Source organism: Amblyomma americanum, chromosome 11 (genome assembly GCF_052857255.1).
Source record: "Amblyomma americanum isolate KBUSLIRL-KWMA chromosome 11, ASM5285725v1, whole genome shotgun sequence".
NCBI lineage: Eukaryota > Metazoa > Arthropoda > Arachnida > Ixodida > Ixodidae > Amblyomma > Amblyomma americanum.
The window spans coordinates 50,136,887-50,160,063 of NC_135507.1; the positions used below are offsets into that span (position 1 = coordinate 50,136,887).

A 23,177-nucleotide genomic window follows, 5' to 3' on the forward strand; every position below is an offset into this window, starting at 1 on the left:
CTCTTTGTGTATCCGATGGTTGGTTTTCTGAGCCATTTCTTCAAGCATATCATCTTTCACCTACTGCTGGTAGTATTCTAGTGGTGAGAAGTCACGCCTCTCTTCAGAAAAAACACAGCCGGTTTCTGGATACAGGACATCATTGTCTGGAGCTGAACTTGCTCTCCTCCACAAAACATGCCGCTGTGAGGTTTGAGGGCTTGGCTCGTCACTGTCACTGCCAGAAGAGGTATCAGAATACTCCTCAGTATCGCAATGGTAGACATCAATATCCCCCTCTTCACTTTCGCAGTCTGATATGTCTGAGTTGTCACGGTCACAAATAGACCTCAATACCTCTTCGGCCTTGCTAATAGGCAACGCTGAAACAAACAACAAAAGTGTCAATTTATAGGCTGTGTATGTTCACCAAAAAAAGTTTCATCACGCGGAACCTATCAAGAACTAGCAGGACTGAGGACTGATGTCCCCGTGCAGGGACATTTACTTTAGTGCACCGCAGGTGGTAGAAAATTACGTTTTTTCACAATAAACCATACTAAAATGTTGTTTAAAACATAGCGAGTCTAAATTTATCATATAAAGTTTTTAAAAAGAAAGTTTTCAGTGGTAAAATGCGTCTTACCTTTACGTCGCGTGTAAAACGTGCTCGTGCTGATGGCCGCCATGTTTTCTTCTGCACGGAGTGAGATATCTCTCTGCACTCCTCAGAGATGGTGCCACAATGCTTGTCCTCCGAGGGGGACACCAGGTCTGTGTTGTATACGCACTGAGTTTCTCGTCAGGATCTAACACCCCTGTCAAGCGGGCAAGTTAAGCGCACTTACGGGGAGTGCACTTCGGGACCTTGAGTCACACTTTAGGCAACGCGCTTCTTAACGGGAAAACAGAGTGCACTCGCAGTAAAAAAAAAAAGGCGACGGACTAAGAGCGCGTTTGTTAAAGATGTAAATTAACAAGAGAAAGCTGCTAAAAAGCGATTGTTTTAAGTAGAATTATAAATAAAAACAAACTTCATCTATTTGTCTCAACAAAATACGAAGATGTCTTTATTATAAGTGTGTTGCAAGTCAATGATGGCCAAGACGAATGCCTAGCCAATCAAAACAACATGGCGGCGTTCGGCGAGGCGGCAGTTGATGCTGCTAGAACAGAATATGAGCGAGTTCTAGGCTATTATCTGTGCGCGAGAGCCCGGCGTCAACGGCAAGAACAACAACTAGACGATGACTTTGAAGACGCAGAAACAACTTTCAGGTACTTGGAGTATCAGCTCATGGCGAACAATTTCGCCATCCTGACCGTCCTGGCAGAGTATTATCCTTCCACCCATCGGGAACGGAGGCGCTATGTGAGGAGTGACACATGGTTTGAGGACACTTTACCCAACCTAAGCGAATTTCATTTCAGACAAGCGCTACGTGCGTCTCCCTCCACCTTTCGGTACATAGTGGAATCGTGCCGCCCGGTCCTTGAGCGGCAAACCACCAACATGATGACGCCGATCTCTGTGCAAAAACGTGTCGCAGTGGGGCTATACCGCTTGTGCTCTAGCGCCAAGGACAGAACGATTGCCCACCTCTTTGGAATAGGTCGCTCCACTGTGAATGTTCTACATCAAGAATTCTGTGTCGCCGTGGTGGACCTGCTTGAAGCGGAATGGTTACAAATGATACATCCCAACAATATGAGTGCCCACATGCGTGAATTCTACGCCTTCACAGGCTTTCCGCAAGCCATCAGCGCCTTGGATGGCTGCCACTTTCCTGTCTCGCCGCCGAAAGAGCATGCCACGGACTATTATAACTACAAAGGCTGGTAGGTCCCTTCGCCTCTGGCAGACTAAATTTTGCAATTAGCGCGACATCATTATGACGTAGAAATGAATGGCAGTTTTCTTCGCAGTTAAGGGTTCATGCGGGATTCTATAGGGGATGATATCTACATATCGGGCATTGTATATGTAAAGATGCAAAAGTTGCCTACTACCTAGCAGCATGCTTGCTTAATAGTATGAACGTGTTTATGATGGAATATTAAGAGCCATGGCAGATGACGTGTGTGTAACTCAATACTGCACATGCATCTGCACCGTTTCTGGCAGATATACGATTTGCATAATTTGTAACACTATGTGCCTCCTGTTGTATATGTGCATTTATATGTGCCAGTTTAAAATGTTTCCTGTTGAATGCTTTCGGTATAAATATTGCTCGCACGAGTCATCCTAATAATATTCTGTTTTACTTTATGCAGCAAATTACAGTCAACACACTTGTCTGCAGTGCTGAAGCAGTGAGCTTCAGTTCAGAGAAATTTAACTTCTAGCTTGGCTACAGTACAATCACTACAGTGCAAGTCACATGGCAGTTTGTATGCCTGTGCACCTTCAATGCTGATCGCCTGCTTAAAAATTGCAATTCCTGTAGGCAACAGGGAGTCATTTCAGTGCTCTAGACAACTGTGGTGAAGACTACTTCCATGCGTATCTTCTTAGCAATTGCTGATGAACCCACGTTTGCTTTCCCACACAGGTACAGCATCATACTCCTGGCAGTAGTGGATCACAAATACCATTTTCGGTATATAAACGTTGGAAGTCCCGGAAGGTGCCATGATGCCAGTGTTTATGGCCGATCGAAGCTGCATACGCTAATCGAGAATGGTACCTTCAGCTCTCCCATGGCAATGATAGAAGGCACCAGTGTTCCACCGATTCTATTTCCCTTGTCACCGAACCTGCAAAAGCCATTTCCAAATGCTCAGCCTGGAAGCAGTGAAGCAGTGTTCAAATACAATCTTTCAAAGACTAGGAGGATTGTCGAGAATGGTTTCGGGAGGCTAAAGGCACGCTTTCGCTTTGTGATGAGGATGGAGTGCCGGCTGAACAAGGCCAAACTGGCTATTCGAGCTGCTTGTGTACTTCACAATATCTGTGAGGCAATGAAAGACAGTGTAGAGCCCCATTGGGAAAGTGAGGCACGTGCATTGGACTTGTATGCACAGCCATCACGCAACACAGGAGAGTGCAGTGGGGGAGGGCAAGAGGTAAGGCACGCCCTAGCAAGTTATTTTTGGAAAGAGGCCCAGCACGTGCCATGACTGAGTGCAATAGGAACCAAGCTGAAGCGAAGCAGGCATTTTTGACTGTGTCACTATGTTTTTTTTAAAGACAACTGCTACATCTTGCTGTTCGACTAATGTGGCAGTTTTGGTGTGACATGACTTGAAAAATAAAGCCCAACCCAAGGCACAGACAGAGGAGAGTAAAAAAGGATACGAGGATGTCAACGAGAGCAGAGCTCTGTCTTTACCTGGAAAACGAACTGTAGCGCAACAGAATGGCAACACGCAGTGAGAGTGCCCGTGCAGCGTGTCTGCATTCTATTGTCTTGTTCTCCGCTGGGCTAGTTTGCTTTTCAGACCATCAACCAACAAGCTTCAAAAGCCATGTTGCCATTACCTGGCTAAAAAATATTTAAAATGTACATTTGAGTTGTCACGCCAATAAAAAAAGGACTGCAAGGGCACACACCATGCTTGGCATCAATTACTTATTTATACATTTTTTGCATTATTTCGAGTAGCTTGTCTTCCCGAGCTTCGCTCCGCTTCAGGATCTCGAGCCGCTCCCTTTTTTTTTGCCACAGTCTCGGTTCTGTGGCGCTCTAGTGAGCAGCGCAGTTGACGCTGCTTCTCCAACAATTCTGAAAGCAGTCTTGTGGGAGGAGCCAGCCTTTTTTTGTTTGCAGCTGTTGCTGTAGGGGCCGCAGGTTCCTCTTCAGTGCCAGAATCCAGTGGTGAGGCTTCCACCTCGTGACACTCTTGAGCTTCGCTCAGAAAGTGAGTCAGTAGGTGTGTCTGGGGGCTGGCCCACTCCACCGTGCACCATGCCATTGAACAGCTGAAGAAAAAATAAAAACATTGTTGTGTGCAAAAAAAAAAGTGCAAGCATAAACAAACATCTGCGAACAAAATATGTGCTCATGGAGTGATGGCTTCCGCTATTCTGCTGACAATAAATGTAGCATTTGTCATTTTACTCGGTGTTCCTAGTTCATCCATATTTATAATGTTTTCAAACATGCATAAGAGCATGAACCAACTTGCCAAACCCTTAATTTTGAGCCAACAAAATATATGTTGCACTGAATGTGAATGCGACAGCCAGTGCATAGTACTATACCAACTCGACTGGCTGACACCTGCACCAGTTACTACCGAACGATGTTACGGTGAATACCTCCTCTGGAGAGGTGCCATCAATGGCACTACATCCACTTTCTTCCATGAGGGTGGAATCATTGGCTGGCAGCGGTCCAAGGAACCGGTGGAGGTCCCAGTAAAACTTCCATTGCATTCCGCCAGACCCGGTCTTTGTTCTTGTCCTGGTCAGTAGCCTGGAATAGAATTTTTCAAAATGACGCCATAGTTTGCTGCAATGTTTGCAGCAATGCACAACCGCAATACTTTCTTTGTAGTTAGGGGAAATAAAGCAGACCGAAAATGTTAATTCTGTGGCGTAACTGCTGCGACAACAAGCAATTTTTGACTTGCCGCTTTGGCTTTCGGCTGCTGAGCCACAATCGAATCCCGTCAGCTACTCCTGCTTTTATATGGCGAACTGCAAAAATGTGCGAGCACTGTAAAATGCCATTGCACGTTAGGGAACCCCAGGTGGTCAAAATTAATCCGGGACTGTTCACAATGCCTTCTTTAGTGGCCCACGTGCAGCTTTGGGACAAACACAAATGCCAACAAAAGAGTCTGACATAACAAGAGACGACGAATACATGAAATAATTCAGCTGCCTCAAGTAAAACAGATGTACAATGACGCTGTTAAGTAGAATATAAATTAGCTTTTACCTGTATTTGTTGCTCATGTTCTGGATCTTTTTTTTACTTCCTTCGTGCTTTTCACGATTCCCACTGCATGGAGCCGTTCAGAGATGGCCATATACACCTTGAGGTTTCTTTTGGCACCGCGCAGATCTGGCAACACATCTTCCCATACATTAATCAGCGCACGCGTCTCCTCGTCTGGCCAAGTCGTGCGCTCTTTGCTTTGGCAGCTCTCCTCATTTTGAGCTGCCATATTCAACACAATTAAGACACAGTTTCAAAGGACAGGCGACGGTGAGCTTCCAAGAGCAGTCACGCAAAGCGGCACAAAGACGGCGAGTTCGCTTTGTAGCTGCACAGCAAAATACCACGCACACGCTCAAAGGACGACCACATGGTCCGCACGCTTTCACACCAACATAAACACGAACTGAATGAACATGGCGGCGCCGCAGTGCCGCATCATTCGGGCGCCGTTATTTGCGTACATGATAAATTCGTTTCTTTGTTGTGCTGTTTCATTTCTCGCTAAACACAAATTATATTGTTAAAAGCTTTTTAATAACTGAAATGAACTTCTGTGTCCTTTTTTTATGCATTACATTTTGCGTCGTTGAAAGCGTTGGCGGCGAGGCTAGGCACTCCTTCAAACCGTTGGCGGCGAGGCTACGCACTCGGCCAGTAAAGTGCGTTCCGTGAACGTACTCCGACTTGAGTGCACTCATCTGAGAGTACACTTTGCTGCAACGTTAAGATTTGGGAAAGTGCACTTAAAAACCGAGTGCACTCTCCGTAAGTGCACTTAACTTGCCCGCTTGACAGGGGTCTAAGAACGAATGTCCCTGTAGAGGTACAAGGGGTCTGAAGAGGGTAAGGTAGTGATTGAAATTGGGCGCAGGGGAGTGGCATTTGCAATTGTGGTCTGTGGCCTTGTGGAAGCGGTGTAGGTAGTGTGGGAAGCGTCCATGTTCTGTTATAGCCTGGCTGGTGTAGTAGTTCGTTGGAAAGTGGGGTGGAATATGTGCTGGGTTTTTGATCCATTGGTAGGTGGTGGTGCCGTCTCCGTGTGTGTGCCAGTGTGTTGCCCATTGGTTGTGTGCTGCTTTCCGTAATTGTGTCTTGATAAATTGTTTAGTCACTGGGGTGTCTTATGTTCATTTTGGTTGCCTCCTTGGCAGCCTCGTCAGCCAACTCGTTCCCCACAATGCCTGTGTGCGCTTTTACGTAGTGTAAGTAGATGTCGTGGTGTTGTGATGCTGCTCTGTATACTGTTTTAATGTTGTTTATGGCGGGGTTAGTGTTTGTTGGGTTTCCCAGACCCTTTAGTGTGGAGAGGCTGTCCGTGAGTATAGAAATTGTTTTTTGTAGCGCTGGTGTTTCGGCTATGTACACGAGTGCTTTTTCGATGGCCAGGGCTTCTGCTTCGAAGTTTGAGGTGTAATCGTGGAGTTTGATTTGTTTCGTTGTTATGATTTGTTTGGCGTTGTTAATGACTACAAATGCTGCGCCTGTGCCAGATGTTGATTGTGAACTGTCGGTGTATATGTAAAGATCGGAGGTGTTGGGTGGTTCAGCGGAGTGCTTGAGGGCTGTGCGGTCGGTGGGGTGGAGGATGCGAAGGTCTGTTTTGGTGGCTATGTTGTGTGTTCCGAAAGTGTGGTTAGCAAATGTGAAGGGGGTGTTGTCGTGTAGGATGTTGAATAGGGCGTTTTCTTTTTCAATGGTGAGATGGATTGGAGGGATATTGGCCAGAATGGGGAGAGCTGTGTTGGGGGTAGTCCTAAAAGCTTTTGTTATTTTAAGGAGTGGGGTGCATTGTATGGATGTTAGTTTCTGGAGTATATGGGATGTTGGTCTGTACCAGATGGGGGATGCGTATAGAATTATTCGTTCAGTGCCTCGAATGTAGATGTCTCGTAAGTGTTTTGCTGACATGCCCCATGAGTGTCCCATGAATCGGCCTAGGGTTGTGGTAAGTGTTATTTTTTGTTGTATGTCTTTGAGATGGGGAAGGAAGGACATTTTGGGGTCGAATGTTACTCCGAGAATTTTTAGTGTTGTGGTGTTAGAGAGCGTTTGGTTTCCTAGCTTAATTTTGGGTGGCCTTGTTTGATATTTGTTGCCGATAGTGAGGAATTTACATTTGTGTGTACTGAATTGAATTTGTTTTGCGTTGGCCCAATGGCGCACGGCCTCTAAAGCTGCTGCAGCGCGTTGTTCAAGTGATGATCTGGTTGTGCCGTGTACTGTGAGTGTTATGTCGTCTGCGAAGGCTTGTATTGATGTGTTGTCTGGGAGTGGTGTGTTGAGGAGGTCTGTGATTGTTATGTTCCAGAGTAGGGGGTTTAGTGGTGAACCTTGCGGTGATCCTTGGGAGAGTGGTTGTACGATCTTGGTTTGGCCAGTGTTGAAGGAGATTGTACGGTTTGTAAGTATTTGCCTTACCAGAGTTGTGAAATTGTGTGGGCATTGTTTTTGTTGGAGGAAGCTGGTAATATGAGTTTGTTGTATTAGGTTGAAGGCGTTCTTAATGTCGAGTGAAATAAGTAGAGAGGTGTTGATTTGTGAAGTGTTTTGGTTGATTGTGTTTTTAAGTGAGTGGAGTGCCATGGTTGTCGAGACGTGTGTGAAACCGTATTGGTTCTTTGGGAAAAGGTTGTGTGTGTAAAGAAAGTGGTAGATGCGGTCTTTGAGGAGGGTTTCAAGGATTTTGCCAAAAATTGAGTTGAATGCGATAGGTCTAAATTGGCTTGGTTGTGGTTTTGCATGGTCGAACTCTTTTTTAGGTATTAGGACTATTTTTGAGTCTTTCCATTGTGTGGGAAAGTGTCCTAGATTGAGTGCGGCGTTGAAAATGTTTGCGAAGAATTTCTTGTGTTGTTTGTATAGTGCTTGGATGACTGGCATTGTAAGGTTGTCCGGACAGGGGGCAATGTGTGTTTTGGGTGATTGTACAACGGTGTCGATTTCGAGTTCTGTGAATGGTGTGTCTTCGACAATGTTTTCGGGTTCTATGTTGAGGTTGTCTTCCATTGTGGTGGTAGGGTTTGTAGAGGTTGGACCGAAGAGCGTATTTAGAATTAGTTCTATCGATTCCTCGAGGGACGATGTGTGTGTGCCATCGGGTTTTGCAAGGGATGGTATTATGACTGATTTTTTGATTTTGCTGGCTGCGATCTTATAAGGGAGGGTGAAGGGGTTTTTTGAGATTCGGGCGCAATATTCGCGCCAAGAAGTGTTGCGTGTGGTGGAGATGTTTCGTTGAAATTGTTTTAGTGCTTGGGTGTATGTTGATTTGTAGTAGTCTCGTAAGAGGTCGTGCGCTTGTTACCGTCTTCTTTGTGCCCTAACCTTTTTCCGCTCTATCTCTAGTTCAGTGATCCACCACAGGTTAGGTGTGTTTTTGTTGTGAACGTGTTTTGAGTATTTGGCTGTGAGTTTGTTGATTTTGGAGTAGAAGTGTGTTATGACATGTTCGAGTCGCTTGCTGGTGTGGATGGGTGTTGTTGCAGTTTCTTGCATCCATCTGTCCCCTGCGAGGTCGGCAAGTAGTTTTTGGGTTCCGTTTTGTGTTAATCGTTTGCACTGATTGTATCTGCCATGAAATATTTGTGTTTGTATGTATTTGTGGTCACTGTGGTTTTCGTATTCAAGAACTTCCCAATCGTGTATGTGTGGTAGCAGTGATGGTGTTGATGTGGTGATGTCAATCCAGCTTCTGCCGTTGGCTGTTTCAAATGTTGGTGGTGAATTTGGATTGTTCAGTATGACTAAGCTGTTTGTGTTAAGGAATTCAATGAGTGTGGTGCCTCTGTCGTCTTCTGTGGTGCCCCCCCATATTGGATTTTTTGCATTGAAATCTCCTATTAGTGTGTGTTCTTCGTTGTTAGTGGTGATGTTTTCAATGATTGAAAGTTCAGTGTTAATGTTGTCCTTAGGTGGGGCGTAACAGTTGACAAGTATGATGTTTTGTTTGTGCCATGTGATGTGGGCTGCGACGAGAGTGGATGTAAGCAAGGTTTGGTGTCGCACGCTGTAAACGGCCTGATAGCATTTCTTCTGTGCCACTGGTCTCAGTTCGTGCAAAGCTGAGTGGATGCCTTTGAAGTTCTTACTTTCATTTTGTTTGGAATTCCTTTGTAGAAATTTGAAGTTCTATTCATTCTTTGCCGTCGTGTGAGCAGAGCTCGTCTGAAATACCTACAAATGCTTTGCTGTCCACCTGGAAAAGTAAAAACACTCTAATTTTGCAAGTGAACTGTAAAGTTTAATGCCCCGTAACGCTACATAAACTACATACAATGAAATATGTTGTTGTTGTTGATGCTATGGGATATTCTGGGGAGGGGGGATACTGGCCCCGACGTATGTTGGCCTCGTAGGCATCACTCTTGGGGGCCAGGGGAAGGGGATTAAGATGTGGGGGAGGGGAGGGGGATTGGGCTGGTGGCAAAGGACAGGGACAGCACTCCACAAGGTCACCGCAGACAACATCCGGGGCACGTAAACCAAGTACAGATGGAGAGGCACCATGCACGCCGCAGCAGCCGACTCGCTGGGGAGGGGAAGATAAACGGCGCGCACACGTCGGGGGCTTGCCGGAGGCAAGGAGCCGTCACCCCGGAGCAGCCGGAAAGCCGATCAGGGCAGGCGAAGGCTGCAAGGTAGCCGAGGCTGCCTGCAGAGAGCCACCGATGGGTGGCCGGTGGAGACCGCGGGTAAACTGCTGGGAGGCAGCGCGGCGGGGTGCGCTGAGTACCGCCGTTGCCGGCGGCGCGCAGGGGCTGTAATGACAGCAGGGCGTCAGTGGGCTGGCGTCCAGGGACTGGTGGTGGTGTCCAAAATTACGCCGGGAGCTGCGTCAGGAGGCAGCAGGGAGGGAACGCTGGAGACCGCCGTAGGAGGCGGCGCATCGGGGCCCCGAGCCAACACCCTCTAGACTAGGGAAGGCCTCTCTGCTCCTCCGTGACGTCATCACACTACGACGGGCGCCGGAGTTCATGTTCTTCATGAAGGGACACTGCGGCGCGCTCGTTCGTCCTTGTGTAACTGCAGCGCTACGTGAAATCGTCCTATGAAGATTTTGGCCCCATGATTTAATGCTGGCGTATATGTATGATGTCATTTCTGGTACACAGTCAGCGGTGAATAGGTTTAAAAATTGAGTTAGCGGTTTCCGGATTATGAATATATGTTGGCTATTTAGTATCGTTTCCTGTCGCCTAATATTGCCTGAAAGTCAGCACACTTTTTTTCTGCGGGGCATTGATATTCCGCTGTGCGTTCACATATATCTTTATTTTTGTTAATAGCTCGTTGCATGACGCGGACTTAGAAATTATTTTCGGAAAAAATTGAACCGTGTGGTATATCACCTTGAGCCGACTGTTTGCCAGGAATCTGACTCCTATTTGTAACCTTTTTCTTCCAAACCAACACACCCTCCCTCCAAAACATACACAAAAAAACATTGCCATAAGGTATGGCTCTCAGAACAGCTTACAGCTTCATGCATGGCATCTGAACTGATCGACTGAGCAGATGCCTTTCGATTTTATAATATTGAAGCAAGCTGTGTTACATACAAAGGATATGTTTATTAAGAAGTACTTGCAGCTGGGCTTGTTGGTGTGTATTAGTGAGACATGAGAGCGCAAAATGGCAGCACGGACGAGTAACTGAACAGGACGAGCGCTGCACTTTCAACTAGATTTATTCAAGGAAGAGCGTTTATATAGCCTCTGCCCTTATCCAACTGTGATTAAGATCTTTTTTTTTTTTGCGTAGCCTAACTCTTTTGGGAATTAGACAGTCTTACTCCCTGATTTTGGGCAGGGGTACCCGTTTTGTCGCACTGCGACGGTTTGATGAGGACTTGGCGATCTGGGTGTGCGTCACTCTGCTCGGCGGCTACCCGTTCACCGAACGGAGGTCGTCCGCTGGTGCACCCAGAAAGCCCTGAGCCCGCCCTGCAGGCACCGGACTGTCATCACTTTAAAATCGTTCCTGGTTAGTCTCAGTTCCACAAGAGATCTTACACTTTCCCTGCACCAGACTCCACGATAGGACATGGTGACACTCCGCACTATCGGGGTCTTTGGGCTGTTGCCCTGCACCAGGGCCAAGAGCGAGGGCTCCCTGTACTTCCTAGCTTTTTCCTGATATGCCTCTTCCAGGGGCACCCTCGTCCCGACTACCTGTACATCCTGAATGATTGCCTGGTCGTCGCTCTTAATCACCAGGTCAGGCTTCCTGGTTCCTAACACAGTCGAGTAGTGAGGCTCCTCCAACACTTCGAACTCCTTCTCGCGCAACCGTTTTGCAAGGTACTTGGCTATCACATTGTGGCGCCTGATGCGCTCGTAGTGGGTACGCTTGCATTTTTGCAGGATGTGCCCCATGTTCTCAATGGATTGACACTTCGCGCGGCAGGTCGTTTCACCATTGCGACCGCGCTGTAGCCTCTGAAGTGTGGGAAGGGCGTTTATATGGATTTTTACAAGGTTGATGTACTCCTTGCCTCGGAGGAAGGTAGTACCCTCCCCGAGCCACGCCGTACTTCCCGGTGCATTACTGCACCCCTTCAGTGCCGCCCCGTCGGCGCTACTGTGTAGAGTGTCTCTCCAGAAGGTATGGCACTCCTTCTTGGTGCGGATGGTCTTGCCGCGGTACTCTGAGAGTCGCCTGGCCTGGCCCAGACATTGCCCCACATACGCTCCGGCGGCTGCTTGCCGACACATCGGGCTGTCGGAGTCACCAAGACGTTCGAGCCGTCGGACGCGTAGGCCTGGTACTATAGTACGCAGGCAGGGGATGCCCAGTCCACCATGCTTTACCTCTGAGTGGAAAAACCCCAGCGGGACGTCATGCGGAAGCGCTAGCCACCGCCGGACCGCGGCACGCACCATTTTGTCAATCCCCGAGAGCAGCTTTGCGGATATTGGCCCCAACACCAAACGGTGGTAAACTCTCGGCAACAGGTAATACTTCAGTATTACCATCCTCTGCTGTGGCTTCAAGGGGCCTTTAGACACCCTAGCCAGCAGGGTCTTCATTTCTCCTTCGACCCGGAGTTTCTGCATCCCCGTTGCTGTGTAACGCAAACCTAGGTAGCGCCACGTGCCAGATGTATCGGCTTTGGGGATGGCTTCACCGTTGATATAGTAGGTGTGAGTACCGTCCACTTTGACAACTTTTCTTCTCCCACTCGGCAGGAGTGAGCGACAGTGACTTGGAGGGGTTAAGATGTAGTCCCCTCTCTGACAAAAATCTTTCGAGGCTGCTCAACTGATCCTGCAGACCTCGTGGCGTGGATGCCATGACGACGATGTCGTCGGCAAATGCCATTGCTCCCACTTTCAGGTCTTTGCCTGAGAAGTTGATGTTTTGGTCACAGGTCTCTAACCATTCATCGACCACCCAACTGTGATTAAGAGCATGGATAAGGGTAGAGGCTATATAAACGCTCTTCCTTGCATAAACCCAGTTGAAAGTGCAGCGCTCGTCCTGTTCCGTTACTCGTCCGTGCTGCCATTTTGCGCTCTCATGTCTTTCACAGATATCTTTATTACAGAGTACAAGTATTCAGAAAACTTTCAGAGGTGTGCAACACAAGGAGTTAGAACAGTCAAGATTTCAAAGTGTTAAACTTCCGTTTTTGAGCAACTTTTGCTTGCACAATACTGTCGTTCCTATTTTTACAATAGTTTTTTAGCAGAATGTTTGTTGCAGCGCTGAGAATGTGATGCATGACCAAGTGAGGACTATGACCTCTTTCACATTCGTCGAAACCGTCACCGTCTCTTATCAGGTTGGTAGCCAGTGTGAATAGGGCTTGCCTTTGGTTCGCTAGAGAATGGAAGTGCACAGCATACTTTTCACTTCGCAGCTTGTCCAGGACGATTTCAGCAGTCATTACAGCATTCACAACTGCAGGTTGGGGGAACTTGAGCCCACCGCGATTCATGTTCGATATAATTTCTGCATTCTCAATTATGACGTCCTCATCTTCTACCAAATTTGCTCGGCAAGCAGTGCATACAAGTTTTTTAAGTGCTGCATGGGCGCAGTATCCGGCCACATACGTTATGGCTGGAAGATTTTGTGCCTTCATTTCGAAGTCCTTGTCATTTACTTCAATGCTGAACCTCTGTAGAATCACCTCATCAATGCTGACAGCAGGTGCCCCTGAATCCATGTCTGGAAGCGCCAGGGCTCTTTGTAGGCGAAGCTTGCGTTCAGATTCGAACACTTGTCTGATGGACACATGGTATTGCGACCCGGAAAGCTGCCTATACTTGCCAAATCTTTCCTCCAAGCAGTCTTTCTTGAACTTCCCCAGAAGTACTTAGTCAAATCCAAGGTCTTCAAGGAAATAGTTTATTATCTTGATAAAGGCTTCCGTAGTGAGATGCAAGGCATTGTGGGTCTCCCGAGTGAGAATTCCATTGTCAAACTTCAAACTCTCCCAGCGGTCAAGCCATTGCATGATGGTTTGAAGGAATTCGACTTGTGGACACAGCTTTTCTGAAATAGGAGTCTGCAAGTCATCACGAATCTGGCGTCCTTTGCTGGGCGACTTCACGTTAACAATCCTCCACCAGGTTTCGACAACCTTTAAATATTCCGCTGTTCTAGCTGCATGCTGCAGTGTATAGCGTTGACCGCATGTTTCTAGAACAGCTATGGTTGATAGGTTGAACACTTTCAGTGCAAGCTTCACATTTTGCCTTTCCATATTAGATGGATTGAGGGCCTTTACCGACAGTGTTGGAGCAGCCTTGATAAGGTGATCTTGTTCTTTTAGGTGGAGATCCCGGTGGGTCTTGAACGAAGCAGTGATAATTTTTGGGTTGGAGTCCAAATTCATAAGTGAAGGAAAAAACATGCAGGTTCCATGGTTCTTTTGGTTGATCCAATTGTTCCGAATACATTTCAACAAGTGAACAGGGTCAATAACGAAAAAAAGAGGACGAGTGGGATCTGATGGGTGAGGATAGGAGCTGCTGACTTTTGATGACAATCCAAAGGGAGACATTGTTTTGCGATTGATAGAGTTGTTATCTGTGATGACTGCAATGATGCGAAGCCCAACCTTTTCAAGCTCATTTATGATGCTGCGGAGAACAGTGTTCAGCTCTTGAGCATTGATTTGTTCTACTGGCAAAATGTGAACAACACTTTTTTGTGATGACAGGAGGCTTTGAATCATAAAGACATGAGCTGTCTTTGCTGCATTTGTAGTGTTGCTGGCAGTGCCGACAATCGTGCCACCCTTGTAATCAAAATATGCCTGTAGATGGATCTCATCCATCATGTGAACCACTGTCTTCTCATGATCCTTCATTGCACTCGCGAGCTTCTTTGCATAAAGCAGGAAAGAAACGTCCTGCTGCTCAGATGCTGGATTTATAACATATGCATTACATACACGCCTGATCGTGGACTCATGCGGCAATGTGAGACCTCCGTAGTTACGCAAGTACCTATAAGCATGAGGAGAGATGGTAAATAGAAGGCAGGAAAATACCAACAGCTCTGAAGAGTAGTGGGGTGACTTGCTTAAAAGGAGAAAGACTTGTTCTTTTAAAAATGTCAAAGCATCTTGCCGATCTTCGTCTTGCATTTCTTGATTTGTTGCGTCTTCAAGAAGAGATAGCACGAACTTCAATATTGCACCAGTCTTGCCTTCAGGTTGGCAGAAGGCAGGATTCTTATCAGAGCTCTCAACAGCATCCAGCAGACCTGTTAAGCACCGAATATCATTCACAGTTTTTGGAATGATCTCCACGCCATCGAGTTTGGTGACCTCGACATCATGAATATACAGCTTTAGAGAAAGGTCCTCGGTGACTTTAACTGACTTTTTGATTGCTGGGGCACCATCGACAGTCAGATTGAGGAAGAGTATAAAGTCATGCTGGTAAACAACCGTCCAGAATTTGGGGACCTTTATACATGGTATGCATTTCAACAGTGCCTGAAAGTTGTCAATTTTGTTTCGGTCCTCTTCAGCCTGGTGTGCTTCAATAGACAAGTTGGTGGCATCTTGTAGCGCAGCTGCCTCTCGGCGCATCCGCTTTTCATCTGGGGCCTCTCGAGACGTGCTTGCATTTGGGGCAGAAAGATATGCCGGGCAGTCGGGAGGTATGCTTGGAACAGCATCAGGTCGTAACCGTACGACCTTGAGTGCCACTTCAATTACTTTGCCGGTCTTTGTATCCGTGTAGCTTGTTCTATTTACTATGTCGGACGGTTTAAAGTGGCGCTCACAGACCTGGGATAAGAAAAAACAGACAGTAAAAGCTCTAGAACCTGAAGTTTAAAAATCAGACAGGTGCATGACAGTACGAGAGAAATTTCTATAAATGTCGTGTGAACTGAATGTCAGCAATACTATTTCGCTACGACTTTACAGATTTACTCGGTCCAAAAGAGGCAGCACTACAGAATTACCTCGCGACATGCTGCCCGCAGCGCTTTCAATGCAACTGACAAAGGCGTAACCACGACAGTCAAAGGAATGTTTCCTTACCACCGACCGCTTTCCTGGAATGAAGTCTGCACGGTGGATAGCTTTAATCCATTGAGCTCTTCTTGCTTGGTCCAAAGGGAAGGTGAAGACTCGCACACGCTCACCACCATCATAGTTCCCGCAGCACCGCGGTACGCAGCAATGCCCAGGCATTATCACAGCCTGCACACTATGGTTGTTTGCCTATTAAAGACTAGACACACACCTCCCGGCACCGACGTACTTCCTCGTCGTTACCAACGTCGTTACCGTGCAGGTGGTAACTCTGAAACAGCGTTGAGTTTCGTGACACACGCTGCACGGGAAAAAAAAAGAAACGCAGAAATTCGAACACGTGCAACAACGTTCATGAAATGAAGGAACCACTGATGTTTACCGCAGTGTGAACGCATTTTCCAGCCGAGCACTCTGCACGAATAATAATAATAATAATTGGTCTTTGGGGAAAGGAAATGGCGCAGTATCTGGCTCACATATCGTTGGACACCTGAACCGCGCCGTAAGGGAAGGGATAAAGGAGGAAGTGAAAGAAGAAAGGAAGAATACGTACCGTAGTGGAGGGCTCCGGAATAATTTCGACCACCTGGGGATCTTTAACGTGCACTGACATCGCACAGCACACGGGCGCCTTAGCGTTTTTCCTCCATAAAAACGCAGCCGCCGCGGTCGGGTTCGAACCCGGGAACTCCGGATCAGTAGTCGAGCGCCCGTAACCACTGAGCCACCGCGGCGGGGCTCTGCACGAATACGAAAAAGTATAACAAAACCACGTAAAAGAAAACAATATTACCTTCCAAAATAAGCGGTTCAACAAAAACAATTTTTTCAGAATAAAATTTTTATCTTTGCAGCACAGCAGTAATAAAAGCATCAAGATGTTTTCTTAAATTCGATACTTCGGCTAGTACTGCTCCGCGCACGCGTTGTTGCACCAAAATCACCGAGACCGGTCGGAGAAAGTGGGGGCACGACGGCCTCTCCTCGAAAGCGCCGAGAGCTGGCCCGTCGTAGTGTGATGACGTAGCCACAAAAAAGAGGAGGATATGGAGAGGCCTTAACTAGTCTAGAGGGTGTTGCCCGAGCGCACCGGTGCGCACGGGGAGGGCGGGAGGCAGCAATCAAGCCGCGAACTCGTCCGGGGCAGCACAGCAGGCGCCGAGGCAAAGGTTGGACCGCCGCCATCGTAGTCCGCTGTGCTGGCTGCAGGGTTGTTCAGGAACAGGGGCCGCCGCCGCTGCAGCTGACGACGACGGCCCGAAGAGGCTCTCCCGGCGGTAGAGGGTTACCCAGCCGCCGAAGCGGCCGCCGGGTAGGTAGGCCTAGGTAGCGGTACGAGGGGCTCCGACGCGGGCGACGGGGCGGCCTAGTTGCTCCTAGGGTGGGGTGCCGGACGGTGCTGGACGCGCTTGGAGCTCCTGTCCAGAATCCAAAGGGCTGGCAGGAGGGTGGGCCGGGCGCGACCGAGGCGAGTCGAGTTCGTTAAAAACGAGCGCGTCTCGGGAGGAGAGGCAAGGAGTATGCGCTCTCCTCGGAGGACCGGCGGGACCGGCGAGAACGGGCGCCGACCGGACGGAGAGGCGAGCGACCAAGACCGCTCTCTTCGAATGCTCCGGGGAGACTGGGGGAAATACGTGAGTGCCTGCTACTGGAATGGTGGTTAGGCAGCTTCTACTGAAGTATACCCTCGTCATGCGAGCAGTGTGGTTTTTTCAGGTTCCGGGTCCAGTAATCTTCTACATAGTCTTTACTATGCATCGAGCCATGACAGATATGAAGAGAATCCACTTCTGTCAGGATGTTTCCAGCTTCAACTCGTGAATTCCCAAGTCTTTCAGTAAAATGCCCCTGACATACACCTTGCAATACGGCACTGAAGAAACAGGAAAAAGAATTCCTACTTCTTCTGACACCTTTTTTTCTCCACCTGACCGTTTTCTCTTCCTTGGCTGTTTGTTGCTGCCGTGGGATTTTGTTGGACATGTATTCAGGCAAGTTGGGGTTGAACAGCATCAGGTGCTAATGTTGGCTTACCACGAGGAATACAAACCTCTCCTCCTTGCATGACATAGATATAATTGCGGATAATGGAGCACGTGTCGATTTGTATGAGCACACCTATCATCAAGCTTTTGATCTGAGTGATGGAGGTTTCTCTCCCACTGCTCCCTCAGAGCAGCAATGCTGAAGAGAGCTAACTTCGAGCCATCTTTCTTTGTAAACATAGCCTGTACTACAAGCCATCACGAAGCAATGGTTGTTCCGCCGACCCAGCATTTTTTTTTTAGTGTATTCCTGAACTCCTTAGGTGCTCATTCCTGCATTTCACGTCGTATTCACCGTAACCAGTTGTCCAAGTAGCAGAGTAAAACGTCACTTGGGAAGTAGCTCCATTGGGAACATCCCGGAGGCTGGCTAGCACCGTGTCAGTGTGCGTGTCAGTGCAGTCGACGTAGTCGTCATAACATGCCCATCTGACAGGTGGCAAATAGTAGCAGAGTGAAATTGGAGGAATGGAAAGCTGGAATGTGGCTGCCATGGAAAGAGCATAACATGCCAGCTGCCATTGGTGGCAGGTGTGGTGTGTGAAGACCTGCACTCAAACTTCGCATTACGGACTATCGTAATCGTCTAAATTTTTTCCTTTTAAGAACACTTTTGCAATTTATCCTGCTCGCTACATCCCCGCCTTGCAGGTTCGTTGGACATGAAATAATGTTATTGTTCCCAAGGGACATGATTTCGTCGAACCTGTTTCTTGTTATGCAGTCAGCGACATCCATTTGAGGAGTGTTCGCTGACCAGTACATCCTTCTATAAGGAAAGACTGCAACAGACGTGTAAAGGACAATGCCAGTAAACTTGCACATCTCCAGTACAGACATTAGATGGATTCGGGTGCGATTTTCTTGGGTCCTGAATGTATACTTTTTTCTTCCAGTCATTCCGCCACTGCTTTGGTTTTCTCTGCTGGCCCCTTGGTGTTCAAAGCTGTGGCGAGCTCATGCCACAACTGCACTTTGCTGGATTTAGTAATTTCTCGTGTCAGTACCGACGACCCCTTCACCTAAGCAAGGATGCCGCTTCATAAATTCAACCAGCATAAGGTGCTACGGTGAAACGTGAGGACCTCGTTACCGATGGTGCGCTTAAGACGTTTTGGAACTTTACGTGGGAACTGGAATGACGCCACGCGGAAAGCAGTAGATGATGGCGCACCACACGCATGCGACACCATCTAGCAGCCAAAATAGAAAACGTGAGCCAAGAAAATGTTGCAACAAATATAACAGGAATATTTCGTAGATATTACAACTTGTTATTATATAACGTATTACTATACAGTTGACATATTTAATTCATACTTGACACTACTTGTTAACTTAGTTTATGGTCCCCCGAAAAGGCCAAATAATGGTAACGTGATCGTCTGCAAACTGGTGCGCTCACCTATTGGCAAGGTCTTCCTGCTGTTAGCCAGAGCCTATGCTATCTGTGGTTTCAGCTATTGTAGGCTTTCTTAAAATGCATGTGATAACAAGCCCCTCATTTCCCTACTTTTGCCTCTTCAAGTACGTTCATGTCACATTTCCATAACTGATCTTTGCATAGCTGTTAAGGTCCTGCTTTTGTAGCGATAGCTACATTACGGTAGCATTTTGAGCCTTCAGCGTGGCGGTGCCACCACCCTGTGGCTGCGTTGCCACCCTGTGGCTGCGTTGCCACCCCGTGGCTGCATCGCCACGCTGTCATGTGATTGGTCACATGGTGCGAAGCAGCTGCCGGCGGCACGGCGTCGATCACGTGTATGGTCACATGACCAGCCACGTAGTGCGAAGCAGCTACTGCTGCTCGTGCGGCGAAACCGAGCTGCCACAACTGTGCGCATGTGCCGTGCCAAGTGGGACGAAGATGAAGAAGGAACGCCCAGCGAAACGGAGCGGGGAATTCAGCTCAGCAAGTTCCACTCGGCCAGCTGTAGCTATCGCGTCACTCCAGGTTTAATCAGGGCTAAACCACTGCCAATTTTTCTTGAATTAGCTTAATGTGACCCTTTCCACAATGCTTGTTGGGACTTGACAGCATTTCACAGTTTAGGAATTGCCACAGACTCCTAAAGTCTGCAGCAATTTCCCTCCATTCATTCTCTGTTGGAGCCTGCAGTACGGAGGACTAGTGCTTAATGGAAACTAAAATGCTTAGATCGTAGCGATACTGTACTAGAGGGTAGGTTTACACACCTTCATGTAAATTTGAGCGAGCACTTCCCAGAGCACCATGCATGTAAGATGGATTGCACGTCTGGCTGTTTAAATCCCCGCCCTGAATGTTATTGCGGCATCTTTGATCAGCATTCCTGATGACAGGTACCTGAAAATATGGGTAATAACAAGAATTTCATCAAGTTCCAAAACGCACGCACGCTGTGCTACTGTGGATGATTACAGCCAAGCAGTCTCCTGTGCAATGCCCCAAACAAGCGTCGTCTGCTCAGAGCCGCTCGTCGGCCACCAACTTACAACTGTGAACAACTTACAGCTGTGAAGAATTCGCTTTCTCAGCTCACCACTCCCAGACTGGTCGCACCCGCCATTTGTGGGCAAGAGCCTTCTTTCTTTTTAGAATCAAGTAGTGCCTATACAGACGTCACACTAAACGTCTTGTTGGACGTCTAGAAAATTGGAACGCACCCATTGTTCAGAGAAGAGCGAGAGAAATGCTGATGATGATAGTGCAGGCTGTAGAGAAACGAAGCCGGAACTCAGACAGGTGTGACAGGATACAACATAGAGCACTATTATATGGCGACACTGTCAATACGTTTCATGCCATGCGACTGATGTAGACTCAAAACGCTGATACAGTTCTGCATGCCACACTGAGTGCTCATGCACTTAACACAAGGCTTGCACTTTTGAGCCACCAGTGGCAATGGTCAGACTGGCCCCGGAAAGTTTAATGGGAAGATTCTGTCCCTCGGAGCAGCATTCTAGCAGAATATTCTTGGCAAGAATACTTGTCGGTCTGAAAAACACAGCCTATGTCAGAAATGCACAGCCCAAGAGGTCTCCTTCTTAACCATGCAGTGGTGTTCTCGAGCACTCTCGGATGTGTCACGCCTCTTAGCCCAATTGCAAACCATGAGGGCTATACATCGTCAAAGGCTGTACAACCTGCATGTGGCGTGTCAACAGCCCTTTAACTAAGATGGCAGCATGCGCCAAACTTCTCTATCAACCAAATTAAAAGCCTTAGCGGTTAGTTTCTAGAGCTTCTGCGAGCTCTCCAATAGCTCTTTCCACTGTTTCTTGATATTGACGGTTCTTCACCAGGCATTGCTTCAAGCCAGAGGACGGCTGCTTGGCAACTGTACACGCTGCATGTGGTATGTCAACAGCCCCTTAGCTGAGATGGCAGCATGCGCCAAACTTCTCTATCAACCAAATTAAAAGCCTTACCTGTTAGTTTCAAGAGCTTCTGCGAGCTCTCCAATAGCTCTTTCCAGTAATTCCTGATAAGGATGCGCCAAACTTCTCTATCAACCAAGTTAAAAGCCTTACTTGTTATTTTCAAGAGCTTCTGTGAGCTCTCCTGTAGCTCTTTCCAGTAATTCCTGATAAGGATGCTTTTTCTCCAGGCATTGCTTCAAGCCAGAGGACGGCTCTTGGGGAAAGGAAATGGCGCAGTGTCTTACATCTCGGCAGACACTTAAACCGTGCCGTAAGGCAAGGGATAAAGGCGGAACTGAGAGAAGAAAGGAAGAAAAAGGGGCTTTAGTGGAGGGCTCCTGGCGCTGGCATCGTACAGAATTGTACTTCCGTATTGCTCGAGCCTGAGCAAAGGGGAAAAGTATATGCAGTTGTTTTCCCAAGTTTAAGAAACCGAGGCAAATTCAGACTACAAATCCGTACCCAAAAACTCTGGGAGTGAGGTCACATTCAAGGCAACCAAAACCCCGTCCACCCATGGCAAGACACACTTGTCTTTGGACGCTAAGTGATGCAGTACGGACCGCCGCCGACTCGCAGCATTTACAGTATTTACAGCATTTCGCAGCATTTGCAAAAACTATACAGCCCAAGAGGTCTGCTCCTGAACCTTGCAGCGCGGCTCCTCTTGCGTACTCGGGGACCATAAACTCACGGAGGTGGGAGGAACTTAAGTCGTCAACGCTCCCAAGCTTAGGTCTGTCAGGTATCCTTAAGAGACCTGCTACATGGCTTGGAAGCCCTTGGGCTATGTATTTTTGACAAAGATTTTGCCTAGTTATTATTACTGATCATTTCAAAATCGGGCAGTGCACTAAGTATTCAATAAGCAGCTACGCCACACAACACGGGCATTGTAATACACGTAATAAGTGCCTGCCACTACCACCACCCCATGATGCTGCAGAATTTGGGAGCGCATGATGGGGTTTTTTCTGCTTTTTTTCTGTTTTTTCTGATGGCAGATCTAGGTAAATACTTGGCAAGAAGAGATTCACCTTCGGCGTCTCCCAGGCCGTCGTCGTCGTTGTCATCGCTGTCTTGCACCTCGGCCTCCGAATCCTCCCAAATTGCGTATGGACGCAAGTCGAGAGGTATAGAGTTCACCATCTGGAACATAACGAGCCACTTTTCTAACTCCTCCATCACATGTGCAGGGCACCGACGTTTTTAGATTAGAACGTTGCAGTGCACCTTGAGCGTTCTTTACAGTACTGGCCGTGGTCAGAGTCTGACCAATTGAAATCTCCTCAGCCAAGCATGAGAGGGGTTAAACGCGTTCATCCGCGCCTAGTCATCTGCTTGCAGCATACACATACATGGTTAGAAAAGAGTATATTCTGTTCTCTTTCTCTTCTAGTCATTTTTTCTGCTCTCTCAAATAGTCCAAAAGACTTTCCAACCCGTTACAAATAGATGTTGTCTACGCACCATAAGCATATGCACACTTAGGTATGCTAAATGCAAGCATTTTGCGGGGAATTGTGCCATTTGTCAAATTCGCATTTTTTAACTTCATCTCACAAGCTGTTTGCAGCGCTGTGATAGGTAGAGCTCTCTCGTCCAATTAAGGCCAAGGAAGAAAAGAAATAGTCCCTCAGATATTTGTGCAGTGTTGTGATTATATTTCAAGCAATTATTGCAATGATTGAAAAGATAGTTTGGGATGGTGTTTCGCAAGTATTGTGAGGGATTTATTCACTGTTTGAATTAGGAGACAAAGTCCGCATGAACACAGCAGAGCGGAGTCCTGGAAAGTGGTGCGCCACCATTTGTAAACATGGCGCCTGCCGAGTCGGCCGGGTCAGAGAGGTGTGAAATAAAAGCATGAGAAAATATTGCAAAGCAGCAAATAACAATACTCTTGGAGCTTTTAGTGACGAGGACTTCAGCTGACGACGAACAGCCGGCTTCCGCACTACTGAGCCACCTCTTCACGAATCGCTGCGTCTTCTCATTCCTCACTGCGCGAACCCACTAACAGAGGAGGCGCTGGCTGAGTCTTCATCGTGAAGCGTTTCTCCACGAAGCATGTTGCATATTTCTATCCGAGGTTTCAAGATGGCGACCGGTCCTATGATCAAATCGCTGCAGCATCGTGCAAAATTTGACCCCCCATCGTGTCCGCGAGCGCGCTGTCGTCGGGCGAGCATGGCGGCCTGTTTGCCTCTTTATTGGCGTTGCGCTATATATATACTATATATGTACCGTCTTAGCGGGCACAGAAGGCACAGCAGACGGTGCTGACTCACTGGCGCTGGAAGGCCCGTTCGTTGGCCCTCTGGTGGCCTTTGGTTCGATCGGAGCATCCGC

General features: G+C 47.7%; 1 protein-coding gene and 1 pseudogene across 5 annotated transcripts in view; one reads left to right on the forward strand and one right to left on the reverse strand.

Moving 5' to 3' along the window:
- The window catches only part of LOC144109436 (uncharacterized), a 128,611-nt gene that overhangs the window by 52,630 nt on the left and 52,804 nt on the right, over positions 1 to 23,177 (forward strand). Inside the window, exons 3-4 of one of the 5 annotated variants that reach the window (XM_077642230.1) lie at positions 1,725 to 1,818; positions 2,535 to 4,235. The exons of 3 other annotated variants lie outside the window; for them this stretch is intronic. In XM_077642230.1, coding sequence (XP_077498356.1) covers positions 1,725 to 1,818; positions 2,535 to 2,560 — 120 coding nt within the window. In that variant the 3' untranslated portion in view covers positions 2,561 to 4,235. Of the gene's footprint in view, positions 1 to 1,724; positions 1,819 to 2,534; positions 4,236 to 23,177 lie in introns of those variants that run through there. One more of the 5 variants, XR_013309597.1, reaches the window with a different exon arrangement.
- LOC144111522 (uncharacterized) lies at positions 12,472 to 14,919 on the reverse strand (annotated as a pseudogene).